Source organism: Xyrauchen texanus, chromosome 15, assembly GCF_025860055.1.
Source record: "Xyrauchen texanus isolate HMW12.3.18 chromosome 15, RBS_HiC_50CHRs, whole genome shotgun sequence".
Lineage (NCBI taxonomy): Eukaryota > Metazoa > Chordata > Actinopteri > Cypriniformes > Catostomidae > Xyrauchen > Xyrauchen texanus.
The window spans coordinates 42,313,760-42,330,705 of NC_068290.1; the positions used below are offsets into that span (position 1 = coordinate 42,313,760).

The following is a 16,946-nucleotide window of genomic DNA, read 5'->3' on the forward strand; positions in this document are numbered from 1 at the left end:
CAGCTAAAGCATTTATTTAAATTGTATGCTGTATTATATAAATATGATATAAAAATAATATGAATGTTTACATTACATTTTAACTAGTGTTTATGCTCCCTCATTATCATCAACAAAGCTTGTGCTTGCAAATATGTGTTCAGGTGTAAATGAGTAAAATGCACTTTAAATATGCCCATATTAGAAAATCAGCATATTATAATGATTTCTGAAGGATCATGTGACACTGAAGACTGCAGTAATGATGCTGAAAATTCAGCTTTGATCACAAATTGCATTTTACAATATATTCAAATAGAAAACAGTTTTTACTGTATTTTGGATCAAATAAATGCAGTCTTGGTGAGCAGAAGTGACTTCTTTTAAACGGTAGTGTAGGTATAAAATTAAGTCTTTATTATAAGAAAATGTACAGTCAGATTACTTCTTTTAACTTAAAACTTGATTTTGATCATTAAATCTCCTTACATTCATTCTCTTTCTGTCACATTCCTCATTGATAGGCCAAGGGGAGGGTCTTTGTCTTCTCAGGTGTAAATCACCTCAATATTCAATATAGTTCACGCCTCCTCGCATATTGCTTTTCAACACTAAAATTGTCTTACAAAAGTTAAATTACTATATTGTTTGGTATGAATGAGTGATCAGGATGGTTTTCACATAATTTTGTAGCAAAAACTCTAGGCTACAAGATCCAGTTCTCAAAAGTCTTGTGGACAAATGTTTAGTATATGGCCTTATTTCAGTGACTTAAATTTCTTTACATAAACATTGTTTTCTCAAAAATACAAACCTGTACATGCATGTTGCTCACATATTATTGTAGCCCAGTTTGTGCTGAATGCAGTGTTATCAGACTTTAGTCATTAATGTGTTTTTAAGCAACTGAAAAAAGCACAAACGTCAAGGCATGTCAAAACTTCTCCAGGGCCCAAAACACCCTCAGACCCCAGAGGGATAAGACACGGTGTGACTGTGGCTGCCTGTAGCCTGCTCAATGTTTCTGTTTGATTTCTGAGTACTCCATTTAAAAAAAAAAATAATAAGGTTGGGCATAGAAATGCCACAATGCATCAATTCATGTTCAGTAAGTTCTATTCTCTGTTTTGTATGCAGCGATGTTGTGTTCTATTGTCACTATCGCTGTGGCAGATCTGTTTTTAGATTAACTAAATGTGTTTTCACTTGAATGCCCTATGTCACGAGGGGCCTGAGTGCACAGGAGCTCAAATGTCGGTCAACAGTTTCACAAAATAATACATTAGATTTAGGATTATTTCTCTCCAAACATTTTCCTATGCTTTCATAACAATCACGTCTCATGAAATAATTTCTTAGACTTCTGAATTATATTTTGCATTCTTTTGAAGCTTGAAGAGGTGGTCACTATTAACTGCCATTGTATGGCATCACTGAACACAATTTTATTTTATTTTATTTTTCACAATTTCTCCCTTTGTGTTAAGAAAAAGAAAGCCATATGGGATTATAACAACACAAGGGTGAGTAAACAATTACTGAATAAGATTTTTGGGGTGAACTATCCCTTTAAGGAGAACTGACTATATATATATATATATATATATACACACACATACTACAAAAAGTAATGTAAAGTTAGTTCTGAGAGAAGCTCTAGTATCAATAATATGCAAATGACACTTGGTTTGATATTTTGTAATCTAATGTAATGACATTTGCTTAATACTAATACTTTTTGTGGCCAGTGTAAATACATGTATGTTTCTGTAAGTCTATTTTTTTATGTCAGCTGCCGTTTAGACTACCCAACACTGCCAACACTTACCATCTGATGCATACTGCACAGTTTGCCATGTTAGTAACATAAAATATTTGTGTTTTATGTGATTTGTGTGATGCACTTACTGTTGTTGCAAGTATACTAAATATTAGGATTATATTATAATTGGTCACATTATCAATCATGCGGTCTCTGTCTGTTTTATTGGGTGATTCTTGGGCAGAATAAGCTGCATTGTGTACTCTTTGTTGATAGTCAAATATCGCATGCTGTTAGACAAGTTGCCTTTTGTTTTAAGCAGATTAAGTGTCAGTTATCGTTAAATCCATGATAATATCTATACACATGCTCTTGATTTCAAGTGATTGGGTTAGAATAAGACTTTAAACCTATTTAAAGGGGTCTAGTCCATGCATACAAGGCATATGTGTTATCTACGAGAGAATAACTGTCACCAATAATAATAATATAGGCTATAATCCTTATTTTATTGAGTTAACCACAGTAATACCTCCATTATTACCACATTAAAGGATCAAAGAGATGGTTGAGTGCTCTAATTCTTTCTCATATTTCAGATAAAATGAGAAAGCACCTTTCCAGACGTTTTTTACTCTGTTTACCTCTTTTTGCGAGGGAGGTGAGGGGGCTGATGGGAATCGGGGAGAATTTCAAATAGAGGCCCACGAGGAGGCCCAGAAGGAAACATTACCTCAAATTAAGAATGACAACTAGTTTTAATTAGACAGAAAATGAATAGATAAAAGCAGAAAATGCCGGTCCCTCGAATGTAATTGGGTTTTATTGGTGTTATCAATGGCACCCTGGGAGCTATGTTTCAGCAAACAGCATTAGGGTTTTATGGCTCGTACCACATTAGTTTGTGTCTTTCACACCTCAATAATGCTCATAAGACTGTGAGAATCTCACATAATCTCACACTGCTAGAGCAACAAACTTCATGTTTAAATTTCCCAGTTTTCCTCAGAGTCTTGTAGAAAGAATAAGACTTTTTATATACGTATACATATGACCACTCACAGGTGAATAACACTGATCATCTCCTAACAAGTCCATGTGTCAAGGTCTGGGTAGATTAGATGGTAAGTGAACAATCAGTTCTTGAAGTCAATGTGTTGAATGGGCAGGAGGAAAGACCTGAGCGATCGGCGAAGGGGTGTTGGGCTCGCAAGGCTCATCGATGTTGGAGGACAACAAAGGCTATCCCATCTGGTCCGACCTGACAGAAGGCCTACTGTGTCACACTTCTCAATTTTTTTTAATGATGGTTACGGGAGGAATGTGTCACAACACACAGTGCATAACACCCATATGCATATGGGGTCGCGTGGCCGCAGACCAGTAGTCATGGGACCAGAGTGCCCATGATGACCACTGTCCACAGTCGAAAGCACCTACAATATACAGAACTGGACCTTGGAGCAGTGGAAGAAGGTCACCTGGTCTGATGAGCTCCATTTTCTATTAGATCACGTGGACGGCCATGTATGTGTGCACAATTTACCCAGGGAAGTGATGGAACCAGGATGCACTCTAGGAAGACAATAAGCCAGTGGAGGGAATGTGATGCTGTGGGAAATGCTGGGAAACCCTAGGTCCAGTCAATCATGCAAACGTCAATTTTACCAGTGCCACCTACCTAAATATAATTTCAGACCAGGTACACCCATTCATGGCAATGGTATTCCCTAATGGCAGTGGCCTCTTTCAGCAGGATAATGCACCCTGCCACACTGCACACATTGTTCGGGAAAGCTTTGAGGAACATGATGAAGAGTTCAAGATGTTGCCCTGACTTCCAATTACCCAGATCTCAATCCAATTGAGCATCTGTGGGATGTGCTGGACCAACAAGTCCAATCCACAGAGACTCCACCTCGCAACTTACAGGACTTGAAGGATCTGCTGCTAATGTCTTGGTGCCAGATACCCCAGGACACCTTCAGGTGTCCCGGCAGGTGGTCATAATGTTTTGGCTTATCAGTGTGTATTTCAGCTTGTCCAGATATACTCTGTAGATTTTTTCAAATTTTTACCATTAGTTTTCAGCATTAGAGGGAAAACATATCATCATGTTGAAACAGCCCCCCATGCCTTATACATAATCTGGTTCCAACACCATTCCTCATTGCAAGACAGCATGGCGAAAGAGTCTGAAACTCTTTGAAGAAGCTCCCATATTTATGTATTATAACTTTAAGCAACTGACAATAACTGTAACAACTATGGTATTCTGGAAACTACTGAATTGTTACCATGGTTAATTATTTTAATAATTAACCATGGTAACAACCATGGGCTAATTGAGGGGTAAACTTTACCCATAAATCTAAATAGATTTATCACAGTAATCTTTTGATAAGTGGTTTGTGTTTTCTTGATGTTTTCCTATGGCATCTACGGGGTCTGAGTCTCTAAACACAGAGGTGTAGCACCAAATGTTGGGCCCCGGGCATAGAATGATTTTAGGCCCTCTAAACATTTTGGGTTTTGGTGGGGGTGAAATGTAGTGGTTTGTGTGTAATTCACAAAATCTTATTTCAAACACAATATTCTTTAAATCATGCAACAAATTAGTAAAATTTTGTAAAAACTAACAAAATAAATAATACATGTAGAAATTTGACAAGTTTTATTGTTGGCAAAGTCTCCAAAAGATGTCTGAATTGATTTGTTCCAAGTTTTTCAGTATATCCTGAGGCATTACTGATTTCAGGTAGTTTTTGCAAGTTTTAAAGGAGCACTCAGCAATTTTTTCCATATTAAAAAAGTTTAACTCCTAAAGACATGAATTGTAATTTTGCAATATATGTAGTAAATCATGAGCACTCACATTAAAATGAAGACCTCAGTTATATCAGTAACCTTATAAAAGCTGTTTTATTCTACATGGCGAGGGTCCACACATGGGGGCTGCCATGTTAGAATCACATGACCAGCCGAATACTACTCTCTTAATTGATTAAAGTAATCATGACTGACTGTGAATATTTCTACAATGACATCTGAAACTGAAAACTATTGATTTGAAATGATGCTGCATATATGCCACTAGGTGTCAGTGTAAGTCCAATTTGACAAAAGTTACAGAGTGCACCTTTAACTTGCTAACTGATATTTAAACAGGGTCTAAAATTAACTTAAATTATTATTAAACTAATTATAATATTTATAATTACATAATAAAATATAAAATAAATTTAAATAAAAATCATGCAAAATTCAGTTTCATGGCTTTTTATAATAAATACATTATAATTATTAACCGAACCATCAAAGAAAATGCACAGAATAGTTTGCTTTATTCACTATTCTTGAAGATTATGCAAAGTGAAAAAATGACCATTTTGCACAGGATTAAAATCACAGAGAAGCTCTGGTAATTATTACATTACCTACATCCCTATATAGAATTTGTCATGTCCCAAAAGGGCTTTTGATCACATTTTTATTTATTTATTCTTCGAGTTTGGTTTAGGGTTAGGGTATGGTTAAGAGTATATGATTAATAAAATATGCATTCCTGTTATATATTGCATCATTAAAAACAACTTGCTTTTGGTGCCCCTCTGTGGACATTTCACATGGACACTTAAGTTCACACATGCCCATACATTCCAAAACACTTCCAGCTTCAACTCCAGTTCAGCCACTGGGGGCAGTGATTTGAATTTTGGTGAGCACAGACCAACTTTAGCTCAAGAAATTTCAACATACTGTTTCTGAATTCACAGTAAGATCAGTCTGGTATCTCACAGGAGATGACATGTGTGTGCTCCTATTTGCAGTATTGAAGAGGCTTTGGATGTGAATGACAGGTGCTCAATGCTGCAGAAATGTGCTCAGCATTTACTTGAATCACATTATCGCAAATGAGAAGACACCAAGTAGAACTAATTCACAGCATTGTGTTAAATCAGTTTCCTCTTTTTGACCCTGCAGGTTCTCCTTACCGAGATAAGATCACCATCGCAATCCTGCAGCTGCAGGAGGAGGGAAAGTTGCACATGATGAAGGAGAAGTGGTGGCGAGGGAATGGCTGTCCCGAGGAGGAGAATAAAGAAGCCAGTGCGCTGGGCGTCCAGAACATCGGCGGAATTTTCATTGTTCTGGCCGCTGGACTCGTTCTCTCTGTCTTTGTGGCAGTTGGGGAGTTTCTCTATAAGTCCAAACAAAACGCACAGCTGGAAAAGGTAAAAAAACATTTTCACATTTCTGGACTGCAATAATGTGAAAATACTGTACTTAATAGTGCTGAGGATTATATTCTATAAAGAATCTTATTGAAGATTCTTTATAGACAACAAATCACAAGAAATTGGTTTGCTATTTTTGTTTTTCATCAATGGGGTATTGTGGGTGAAATAAGCCAGCCAATCAGATGAGGAGTTATATCTACTTATGACTCTCAGCATGATAATTAATCTGTTACAAATCAATACATCTAGTATTAATTCTGTCTGAATTTGGCTCTATTGTTGTGGTATTGGGAGCAAAGCATGAGGTATATTTCACCGGTAATATTTTACAGACAGTGCCGTCTGGGGAGCAAACAGTTCTTCTTGATGTAAGACTGTGAAGACAGGAGGGATTGGGGTTTACTTGCTCAAATGGCTGCCATTCTCATCTCGCCTCAACAGATGTGTTGTATTTCCCCCATGTCCACTTCACTCTTATTCTTGATCTACAGAACCAGTGAATACTTGAAATATACAGTCCATAAGGACAGCATTAAAATAACAAATTCTTAAAAAAAAGACCTAAAACTTTTGTTTTTATGCATGGAGTTTCCACATACACTGTACAATTTTAAATATACTTGAGGCAATATTAGAGGTTCCTCAGATAACAAACTGGTGGAACCCTCTGGGGATCCAGTGGACCCCCTATCAGTTCTCAAGGCAATGTTCACACTAATATGTTTTAGTTTGAAAACATGTTAATTTTGCTTTGGTTATACCTCTGATTTTTATTTGTTAATGCTCTTCATTTCTGCGTACTGAAAACGATGACCGTAGGACACTTAAAGTGGAAATCAAAATGAAAATGAATCAGTGTGGCCATGGCCTTACTGGGGGAAGAGGCTTTATTTGGTTCACCTATATCACTTGATGTTCTCATTCTTCTAAGCTGTTTGCACTTATCCCTGAAATTCTTGCACTGAGAGAACTTGTCAAGTTGAAGAGCATTGATGATATGCTTTCCTACTGATGTGTTGTCCACCCAAGAGTTGACAATCTTCTGTGAGGTCAACAAACGAATTTTACAATGACGCTGTACATAGTATAAACGCTGTCTTCGATCACCTAGTGTGCTTTAGTTCATTCAGGAGAAAAAAAGCTGTACTTCTTCCATCATGTGGATGACATATCAGTAGGAAATCCCATCAACAACTCTCTCTGACTAGCCAAGTTCTTTAAACTCTACTAAAGAGAGTTCTTGCAGGAACTATTAATAAAGGACTATCAATGCTTCCTTCAGTAACCACATTAAAAGAGAAAGGCTCTGAGGCTCTTGAAATATATTTTGATATTCCTTGAGCACATAAAAAGGGTATTTTAGACACCTTTAAAGCATGACTGGAGGATCTCCAGAGGTTCTTGTCGGTGTGGCATCTAATAAACCCCAAATGGTGCTTCAAATATATTGTATTTTTTCCCAGTGTTCTGTAGGCTGTTTTCTCAAACAAATACTGTACACTGTTTAATCATGTATTGGGTTTTACAGAATTTGTTGCCATTTGAAATTAAACCAACCTGGTCTCATGAAAAGTTGTATTAATAGTATGAGATGGCGAAATGGTAAGAGCGTGTACAAAAATGTAAAAATAAACACATTTTATAACTATGTTATTACAATAACCTAAACATAACTATACCCAAACCCTTACCATGATTTTAATGATGAAAATCATTTGTGCATACCAAGGAAAAAACATTGGGGTTTAAAACTATATGAAGGAAGCGTACTATAGGTTATTGACATACATAAGTCAATTGTATTGCATAAATTAATATGTAATGAGTAACCAAATTTGTTTACAGACGTTTCCTTTCTTTAAATGCAATGTTGAATAGAAGGCTTGCAAAAGTGGGATGCCTTTATTTTATTGATTTGAAATTCTGTTTGTTGATTGGTGGGTCGAAAAGTTTTGTTAGAGCAGGTTACATTTACAATGTATTCTACTACAGTTTACACAATACATGCTGTAAAACTGGTGGCCCATGTGCCAAATATGTCACGCCAATCATCTTCATCTGGCCCTTTGAATTATTTTGATAAAACTGCCTTGCAGTCTAAAACACCATGCGCTCTCCAACTCAGTGGTGAGTTCAACGACACTCTGTGCAGATGCAACAGAATCTTGCGGGCATCAATTGTCCAAACTGAAGAACGTGTTTAAGCTTTTCTGGCCATATACAGTTGTTTAGTTACACTGCTTTACAAAACATGTGCCAGCACTGTTTCGGTAAGCATTTGTTCTTTTTCAATCAAATGTATCTAAATTACATACATTTTTGAATATAATTTACATAAAATTGCTTACATCTTTTATAGGCTTGTATGTGGGTCTTATCTACAATTCCAACATGATCACACGGGAAGTCGGCATGCTTTTTTCGAAAGTTCCGGTACCCTAGGATCGGCAACAGTATGCCGAATCAGTATCTCTCATCAGACATATTTGGAACGGCTCAACAACAAGAACTTTCTCTCGTGGCACAACTGGTAGTGTGTTGCGTCAGTTGCATGGGAGACTACAGTTCATTCCCCATTCGAAGGTTGCATTTTTATCCCTAACATTGCATTTTGTCTGTACTAATGGTTAGGGTTAGATTTGGGTTTTGGTTGGGGGGTAGATTAAATACAATAAGCATTTCTCTTCACACGCTTGTTTATATGATCTGAAACACTTACCGCTTTAGCCTCCTGAGGCAGTGTTTTCCGGTCAACGTATACCAATTTCGGCTAAAGAAAAATTACCACACACTTGCTGAATTTTATGTGAGATTATGCTGACAATTCGGTGACATATAAGTCGTCAGTTGAAGTTTTGGTATTTATATTTTGTTTCCCTCGATTTATTGTCCACCCAGATATGTCATGATACTGTGACATGTAATTTATGATATATGTTATGAAATGACATCACACACAAAGGTGGTGACATTGGGTGTTCAGTACAATTATTTTAAGCTATTAACGTATGTTACTCTTGTATTATTTATGTTACTTTCTTCTTTTGCGTTTAATGTCGGTGGTCAACAGAACAGCTTTCTGTGCTTTAGCACCACCAAATGCGCTGGTTTTGATAACTGCAGCAGCTCCTGACATGTGATACACAGTAAAAATTTTATTGGTCGAGGTGATTCATTGCCGGCCGAAGAAAAAAAACATTCACTGTAATAAAAAAAAGCTTTGCTTTGTTAGTGCGGTGTAAATGGCTCGTTAGGAAATCCATTTGCATTTGGTTTGAAAAGCCCTTTAAAGGGCATGGCTCATGTGTTTAGGGTCTGTAGTGCTTGAAAAAAGTTATAATGGGAAGTGCCATTAAACCTGCATACATGAATATATCCTGACTCTCTTTGGTTAGCTGTGAGTCAGCATTCTCAATCGCGAACATCATCTAATCAAATCAACTTTGTTTTCAATTTAGCAATGATTATCTGGACAATTTCTTTCCCTCACGGAACGATATAATAGAGAAAATAGACATAAGGGAGGAATAGACATATCCTCATTTTGTATTTTATTTTTAAGAAAATTGAATGTAAATGTATTATTATGTACCATAGCATTTTTATATTAGAAGACAATTGTTTTATTATGAGGGTTGATATTGTGAAATTTGTTGGTTTTAGCAGATCTAAATGTTCTTCCTCGATTTTCATAATTTGTGAAAATTAATCTTTCTTCAAAACATATTTGTTTGTGCAGAGAATGAAGTCAAGTTTTTTCTTTAGAAGAAACTTATTACCAGACCTTAAAACATTTTAATTGAAGGTTAATTATTGAAAAATGACCTTTTTAATGTAAATAAATACACAATATTAATGGTGGTCACTGGTCAATTTTGTATTTTATTTTTATTTGTAGTTGAAGAGCCCTCCTGTAAAATGTTATTTGTAATGTATTCTGTTAAACTAGTCAAGGTCAGTAACATAATCTAAATACTTTGGATTACTTCTTCAGCATTATATACAAGTTAATAACAAATGGAAAAAAAGTTAAAATACATATTTATATAAAAAAATTAATTATCTTAAAAAGTCAAAATTTCATGTGCAGTGTTGCTTCTAAAACAGAATAAAGTAAATGTATCTTGTTTGAATTATTTTTAGATATTTTACTGGAAATCAATAATAAAATAATTTATCATCAAGAATAAGATTTTTGCATTACATCTTTCCCCAAACATCAAAGGTCTTCAAAGGACTAGAAAAACTACATGAATTTTCCATGAATCTATCATGAATATTCTTTATATAAAAAATAGAATCATCCTCTAACAGATGCATGTAAAATGGCTAGAAATAGCATTTTAGCTTATCATTAAGCTAAACCTTCACATTTACACAAGGTTAATCTCATTACTATATGTAGCTAATTAATGTACGTTAATATTTGTAACTTTAAACACACGTTTTTATGCTTGAATAGATACTAAACTTGCAATATGGATGTTTGAAAGCATCTAAAATATACAAATGTTTATGTATTTACAGCTTCTGAAATGTAAAATATGGAACCTATTGCAACTATATTTGAATACGCAAATTAATTATAATATATTTGTAAATTTTTACTGTTTTATAGATATTTCAGATCCCTTAACCCTACCCCAACCTCTAAACATAATCACTTTTCAACAGTATAAAAACATAAAACAAGTAGATTAATCTACAGCAGCATATAATGATATATATGCCACTAATCACACATCTACTCTAAACCTAACAATAACCATTTATTAAGAATATAAAACACATTACAGACAGACAAATGTAATATCACAATAATTGATTTAGAAAAATGGCAAAATTCAGTACAAAAGTATGCATCCGATGCGCTGCATCCGATGTGCTCCCAGATGGCATACAATAGCATTGTGTGAGCTAGAGAGTGGAATTTATATGATTAATCACTTTAAATCTTCTCCTGATGCACACTTTAGCAGCGCTGTCATATCACATTCAATCATATACATCACAGAATACGGCATCTCACAAACGATCACGAGACACTTGAGAGCCAATGAGCATTTAACATCACTGCTGTAAACCGCTGGTCGTAATGCTTGAGGCGGCATTTTTTGAATTTTTTAAATGAAACGGTGGGCGCGATGGTGCAACAGCTGATGGAGACGGAGATCGTTGAATAAAAGGCTTGAATTTGGGTCTGTTCTTCACAGAGAGCAGTCTGAAGATTTGGATTATAGCTAAAATTTAAGGATTCATTTTATTGTTGTTTTATGGTGCTTTTTGTGTTTGTTTGTTTTTTGTTTTGGCATATTCTGAAAACTCCTGCAAACAAAAATTTAATTAAATGTTTAATAAATGATTAAAGGATTACAGAGTTTTTATTCATTTTAACATTTTAAAGTTTATTCTTGAAAAAAGTGATATAATCCTTTAATATGTTGTATAGGGCTGCAGAACTGAATGAAACCGTTAAATTATAATGTCATCTGCATAAAATCATGGCATTTAACTCGTCTCATTGATTATACATTAAATGCAATTAACTGATTAATTCTATGAATTCATCATGAATCAAGTCAAACAGTACACGTAAACATTTGTACGTTTCAATAGGTGTTAATATGTAAAATGATGACGTTCACATGCTGTCAATATGTGAATATTGTACGTTTCGGTGTCTATGTAAACGTAAGAGAATGTATGTTTGCTAGAACCAAACTGTATGTAAGAGTACATACGCGTTCTCATGAGATCACGTTGCCTTTTTACTCATAACAGTATGAAATAGCCCTCTGTCTGCTCGTATGTATGTAACACATTAAAATAAAGTGTTTCACTGCTGTTCGAATGCTTCTTGGATCGCATCATTTATATGGATAATTCAGTTTTACAACTGAATAGACTAAATATTAAATGAAACAAATTAAAATTAAATACAAAAGAATCTCATCAGTAATCAAAATACTCTTATTATGTAACAGTATTCTAATTACCAACTATTTAAATTATAACTCTAGTGGAATACAGTTACAAATATTTTATATTTGGAAAATGTAATCCTGTTACATGTATTTTGTTACTCAACCCTGCGTAAAGTCATATTATATCTTACAATTTTGCCATCTCGTACAAATTATTATGAGTTCTCATGAGACTATGTTGATTATACAGATGAGCATTGATTTCACTCACTAGAAAGGCTGCAGTGCATGTTAACCAGCTAATTATTTTAATGATTCTATATCATTTTAAATGTCTGATATTATTAGCTCTGATGGAAATTCCTGTCAAGAAGTCCACGATTTTGTCAAGTACATGCATGTGTTCCTGTATCAACATGTTTTATGGGAATGATTGCTTTTCAAAAATGTTATTCAAGCCCAAAAGGATGTTGATCCAGGAACACATCATATATTTGGCAAAATTATGGTCACTGATAAATCCATGTTGTTTGATCTTTAAATATGAATAACATGGCAATGTCTTCAGCAGTTATTGTTGAAGCATAACTACAGCATCAGCCACCCCAATCTGAGGCTTGACACTTCCTTGTGATTCCAAAAATCCCACGTTTTCATTGTGGAGGAACCCTCTTTTATAGACAATACATTAGTGTGCTGGCTGATCCTTGATTAATAATTTTATATGATAAGTTTGGTTTCAAATGTTTTTTTTTTAGAATTACCGAGATTGGCTGTAGAAGGTAGAACATAAAAGGGCAACTGGATGGAACTGACAAACCTTTAAATTCCCAAGTTGCCATTGAACAGGACATACCATTGCAAGCACACACTAGAGAGAGTTTCGTTCAAGTGAAGATGATAGAGGGGGAATTTAAGTGTTTTTGTACAAGACTCCAGCTGCTGTCCTTTCTTCAGTTTTCTCTAACACTGTGCTGCAGAAAATGATATGGTAATGCCTCTTAATTTTCTTGTAGGATGTGATCAGTAGCACATTCCTCCCAGAAATTAGCATTTTATAATTGCCTCTATTTTATAAGATTAGGAAAGAGCCAACAATCTGACCAACAATCTTGCTGTCTTTGATGGAAGTATAGAAATGTATAAATGGTTCCTATATATTGCTGTAGACATATTGTATTTTTTACAGTTTCTTGAAGAATTCCCCAACCACCATCACCAAAATAAATACAATATAACAATGCTAATAATAGTTCACAGGTAAAACATTGCAATTGTGTATCAGTTTAGCTAATATACATAAAGTAGGTTCTAATTGTATGTGAAGTACAAAATAATTTCTAGAATTGTCCATCACTTTTTTTCTTTCTTATTAATATTTGCACATTGCATCTTCACTGGGTAGTGTATGCACAAACATTGTTCACACATACAGAGGCACATATAAATGGTTGTTTAAATAAAATAATTGAAATTATATTTCTGCTTCTATTTTCTCTTTTTTTGCACATTTTACATCAATATTTTTCCTCCATCACACACACACACATTCTACCATTACATTCCCTCATTACTGGTATGAACATTCAATCAATTTTATCATCGACAAAAAGCCAGTTGCACATCTTTATGATCATACTTTTGGATGCTAACCAAATATCATTCAGCAGTCAAGAGTCACATGTAGAAAGCTCAAATGTAAATAATAATGAAAAGTATAGGGGAATATGTGGGTTATTGGTTTTCAACATTTCTGTGATTTTTTTTTTAAACTATGTAATAGCAAAACTATTTTTAAAGGTTTTATGCAACAAAATGTAGCACAGAAGATGTTTACATTTTACCATATTTGTTTGATGCTGGTTAAAATAAAAATGTTACTCAGGCTCAAATTCTGATATATTTGAAATCCATATAGATTATATCAATCAATAAGGTTATTTGCTGTTACATACGGTCAGTTACAACAGAAAATTATTTTGACCTGTCCGTCTGTTAGTAAAAAAAGAAAAAAAAGAAAAGGTGTTTAGAGTACTACACTTACATAGGAAATATATGGGGCAAGTGTATCAGAGGGTTTGAAATGAATACGATGAAGTCTGTATTTTTGTTTAAAGCACTTTTGTTATAGATAATAAAAAATATATATTATTTGATCTGTAAAGTTGTCTTACTCATCCTTTTAAGGTAGGACTACTTTTTTAGGCGGATTAACTTCTGGCTATGTGATACTGATGTAATTCCTGTATGTGCTTATGATACAAATTGAGGATTGAATATAATTTTGCAAATTAAGTAATTATTTTACACCAGTCTTATGCTAACAAGTGTATTTATCTTTCATGACTATACAATTCAAACTGTTACAATTCTTGGATTTAATGTTCATCCCTATGCTATACAGTTGTCCAAAGATGTTAATTTCAAGTACATTACTATAGAATGTTTACACTTTTTTTTTTCTTTTGACAAACAAAATTGAAATTATTTTCTGTGGTAATTCAGTATCATGACCAAAAGAACTAGGTCACGAGTACAAGCGGCCGAAATGGGCTACCTCAGAAGGGTGGCGGGCTTCTTCCTTAGAGATAGGGTGAGGAGCTCAGTCATCCGTGAGGAGCTCGGAGTAGAGCTGCTGCTCCTTTGCGTCGAAAGGAGTCAGTTGAGGTGGTTTGGGCTTCTGGTAAGGATGCCCCCTGGCTGCCTCCCTAGGGAGGTGTTTCAGGCACGTCCAGCTGGGAGGAGGCCTCGGGGAAGACCCAGGATTAGGTGGAGAGATTACATCTCCACACTGGCCTGGGAACGCCTCGGGGTCCCCCAGTCAGAGCTGGTTAATGTGGCTCGGGATAGGGAAGTTTGGGGCCCCCTGCTGGAGCAGCTGCCCCCGCGACCCGACTTCGGATAAACGGTTGAAGATGGATGGATGGTAATTCAGTAATTTTAATGTAATCTTGTGTTGAAGCAGTAAACGTATTTGGCTTGCTGTCTATATACTGGAGGGCTTGGAACATGAGACACGACTCGTGTCCGGATTACCCCCAAAAAGACATTAAGATGAAAGAGCAGTACCATGACTATGGCAGGAAGTATTTAGGACAGCAATCCAGCAACAATTCAATTTGGTAAATTGGCTTGGTGTATGCTTCTGAATTGCTCTTCCCCCAAAATCTGTATTGAGGGAGTGCTTTAAGCATTTGTTGGAAGGTGTGTTCTTGTACGATGGCTGGTCGAGAGGGCTACGTTGCGATTTGAACGAGAGACCACCACTCGTCGTAGAAGTATGCGAACAGGGAAGGTGGAAATGAGAATTGGCTCGTGCTGCGTTCGAAAGGGAGGGCTCACACTGCTATTTGAATGGGAGACTGCTTTATAAAGAGAGAGAGCTCACAGTATTCAAATAGGTAAGCCCAGCAAGCAATCGAACGGGGAAGGTGAGAATGAGAATTGTGTCGCACTGTTAAAAAGGGAGGGTTCACACTGCGATTCGAACGGGAGACTTCTCTATAGAGAGCTAGTGCACACGGTATTCAAACAGGTAAGCCCAGAAAGCAATCAAACTGGGAGAATGAGAACAAGAGGAACAGGTCTTGTTTGCAGAGGTAGCCTCACTCAATAGACTACCCATAGATAGGGAAATATGATGCTTTGAGAAGAGGAGGTGGTGACCACTATCTCCTGTAATACTAGCTGCAGCTGCTGAAAAGCAAAGACAAAAAGGCTTCGGCAGAAGCATGGTAAAACGCTGCTGTGGCAGTAGAGTAAAGTGGGTTACCTGTGGGAGCAGAGTTAAGTCAGTACTGTGACAGTGGAGTAGAGGAGATGGAATGGTAAAAAAGAGGGGGGGGTGCTCCTGCGGGAGCAGAGTTTAAACCACTGCTGCGGCAGTGGATTGAGTATTTGGGGGCATAGTAAATGAGCTTCTGTTGGAACGCTGCTGTGTTTTTATTGCTATAGATGCACTTCTATGAATGAACGGAACTTAGACATTGAAAGCGCCTGTGAAGAAAATATTAACAACCATGTACACATATTTGGTATGGGTTGGGCACTGTTGCTGTGGTATCAAATAGGGCACAAAATACTTAATTTGATTTATTAACACCTGTAGGGGAGCAAATGGTTAGTTAAGATTACATACATTTATTACCTTTATATTCGACTGTAAGGGAAGCCAAAGTTTAGTTATGGAAAACGTGTCAATTACAATTACAACTTTATTACATTTGTCATGGTTGGGCACTGTTGCTGCTGTATCAAATAGGGCACAAAAGATTTCATTAAATTCATCAACACCTGTAAGGGAAACAAAGGTTATAGTTTACTTACCTGTAGCAGAAGCAAATGGTTAGTTAGGAATATGTTAATTTATTACCTTTATTTACGTATGTAAGGGAAGCAGAAGGTTAGTTATGGAAACATGTAATTTACGTCTATATGCAGCTTTGAGGGAAGTGAAATGTTTGTTAAGAATACAACTTTATTATGTTTGTAATGGCAGGGCACTGCTGCAGCAGTTTCAAAATGTGAAAGGGGTTATGCTGTGGCATAAAAGAGAATAAGCGGTCAATGCTGCGGCAGTATCAGTCAACCATCAGATCATACTCTCCACCCTCTCTTCGCAAAGCCACATCAGCGACTTAATGGGGTACCTCAGGGTTAGGTGCTTGGACCACTTCTCTTCTCTATATACACAACATCACTGGGACCCATAATTCAGGCACATGGTTTCTCTTACCACTGCTACGCTGATTATGCACAACTCTATTTCACTCTTTCCATCCCAACGACACCACAGTGACTGCTCAAATCTCTGCCTGCCTGGCAGACATCTCGGCCTGGATGAATAAACACCACCTGCAACTTAACCAAGCCAAGAGTGAACTCCTTGTCTTTCCAGCCAACCCTGCTGTTGAAAACAGCATCACCGTGCAGCTGGGTGCAACTACAAGTCAAGTGAAGTCAAGTGGTTTTTATTGTCATTTCAACCATATACAGTTAGTACAGTAAACAGCAAAATGAGACAACGTTCCTCCAGGACCA

General features: G+C 36.1%; 1 protein-coding gene across 2 annotated transcripts in view; it reads left to right on the forward strand.

Annotated features, from left to right (window-relative positions):
* LOC127655889 (glutamate receptor ionotropic, kainate 2) overlaps positions 1-16,946 on the forward strand; it is a 301,274-nt gene that overhangs the window by 272,193 nt on the left and 12,135 nt on the right. For both annotated transcript variants that reach the window (XM_052143929.1, XM_052143930.1), the window contains one exon: positions 5,726-5,976. In XM_052143929.1, the coding sequence (XP_051999889.1) occupies positions 5,726-5,976 (251 nt within the window). The remainder of the gene's footprint in view (positions 1-5,725; positions 5,977-16,946) is intronic.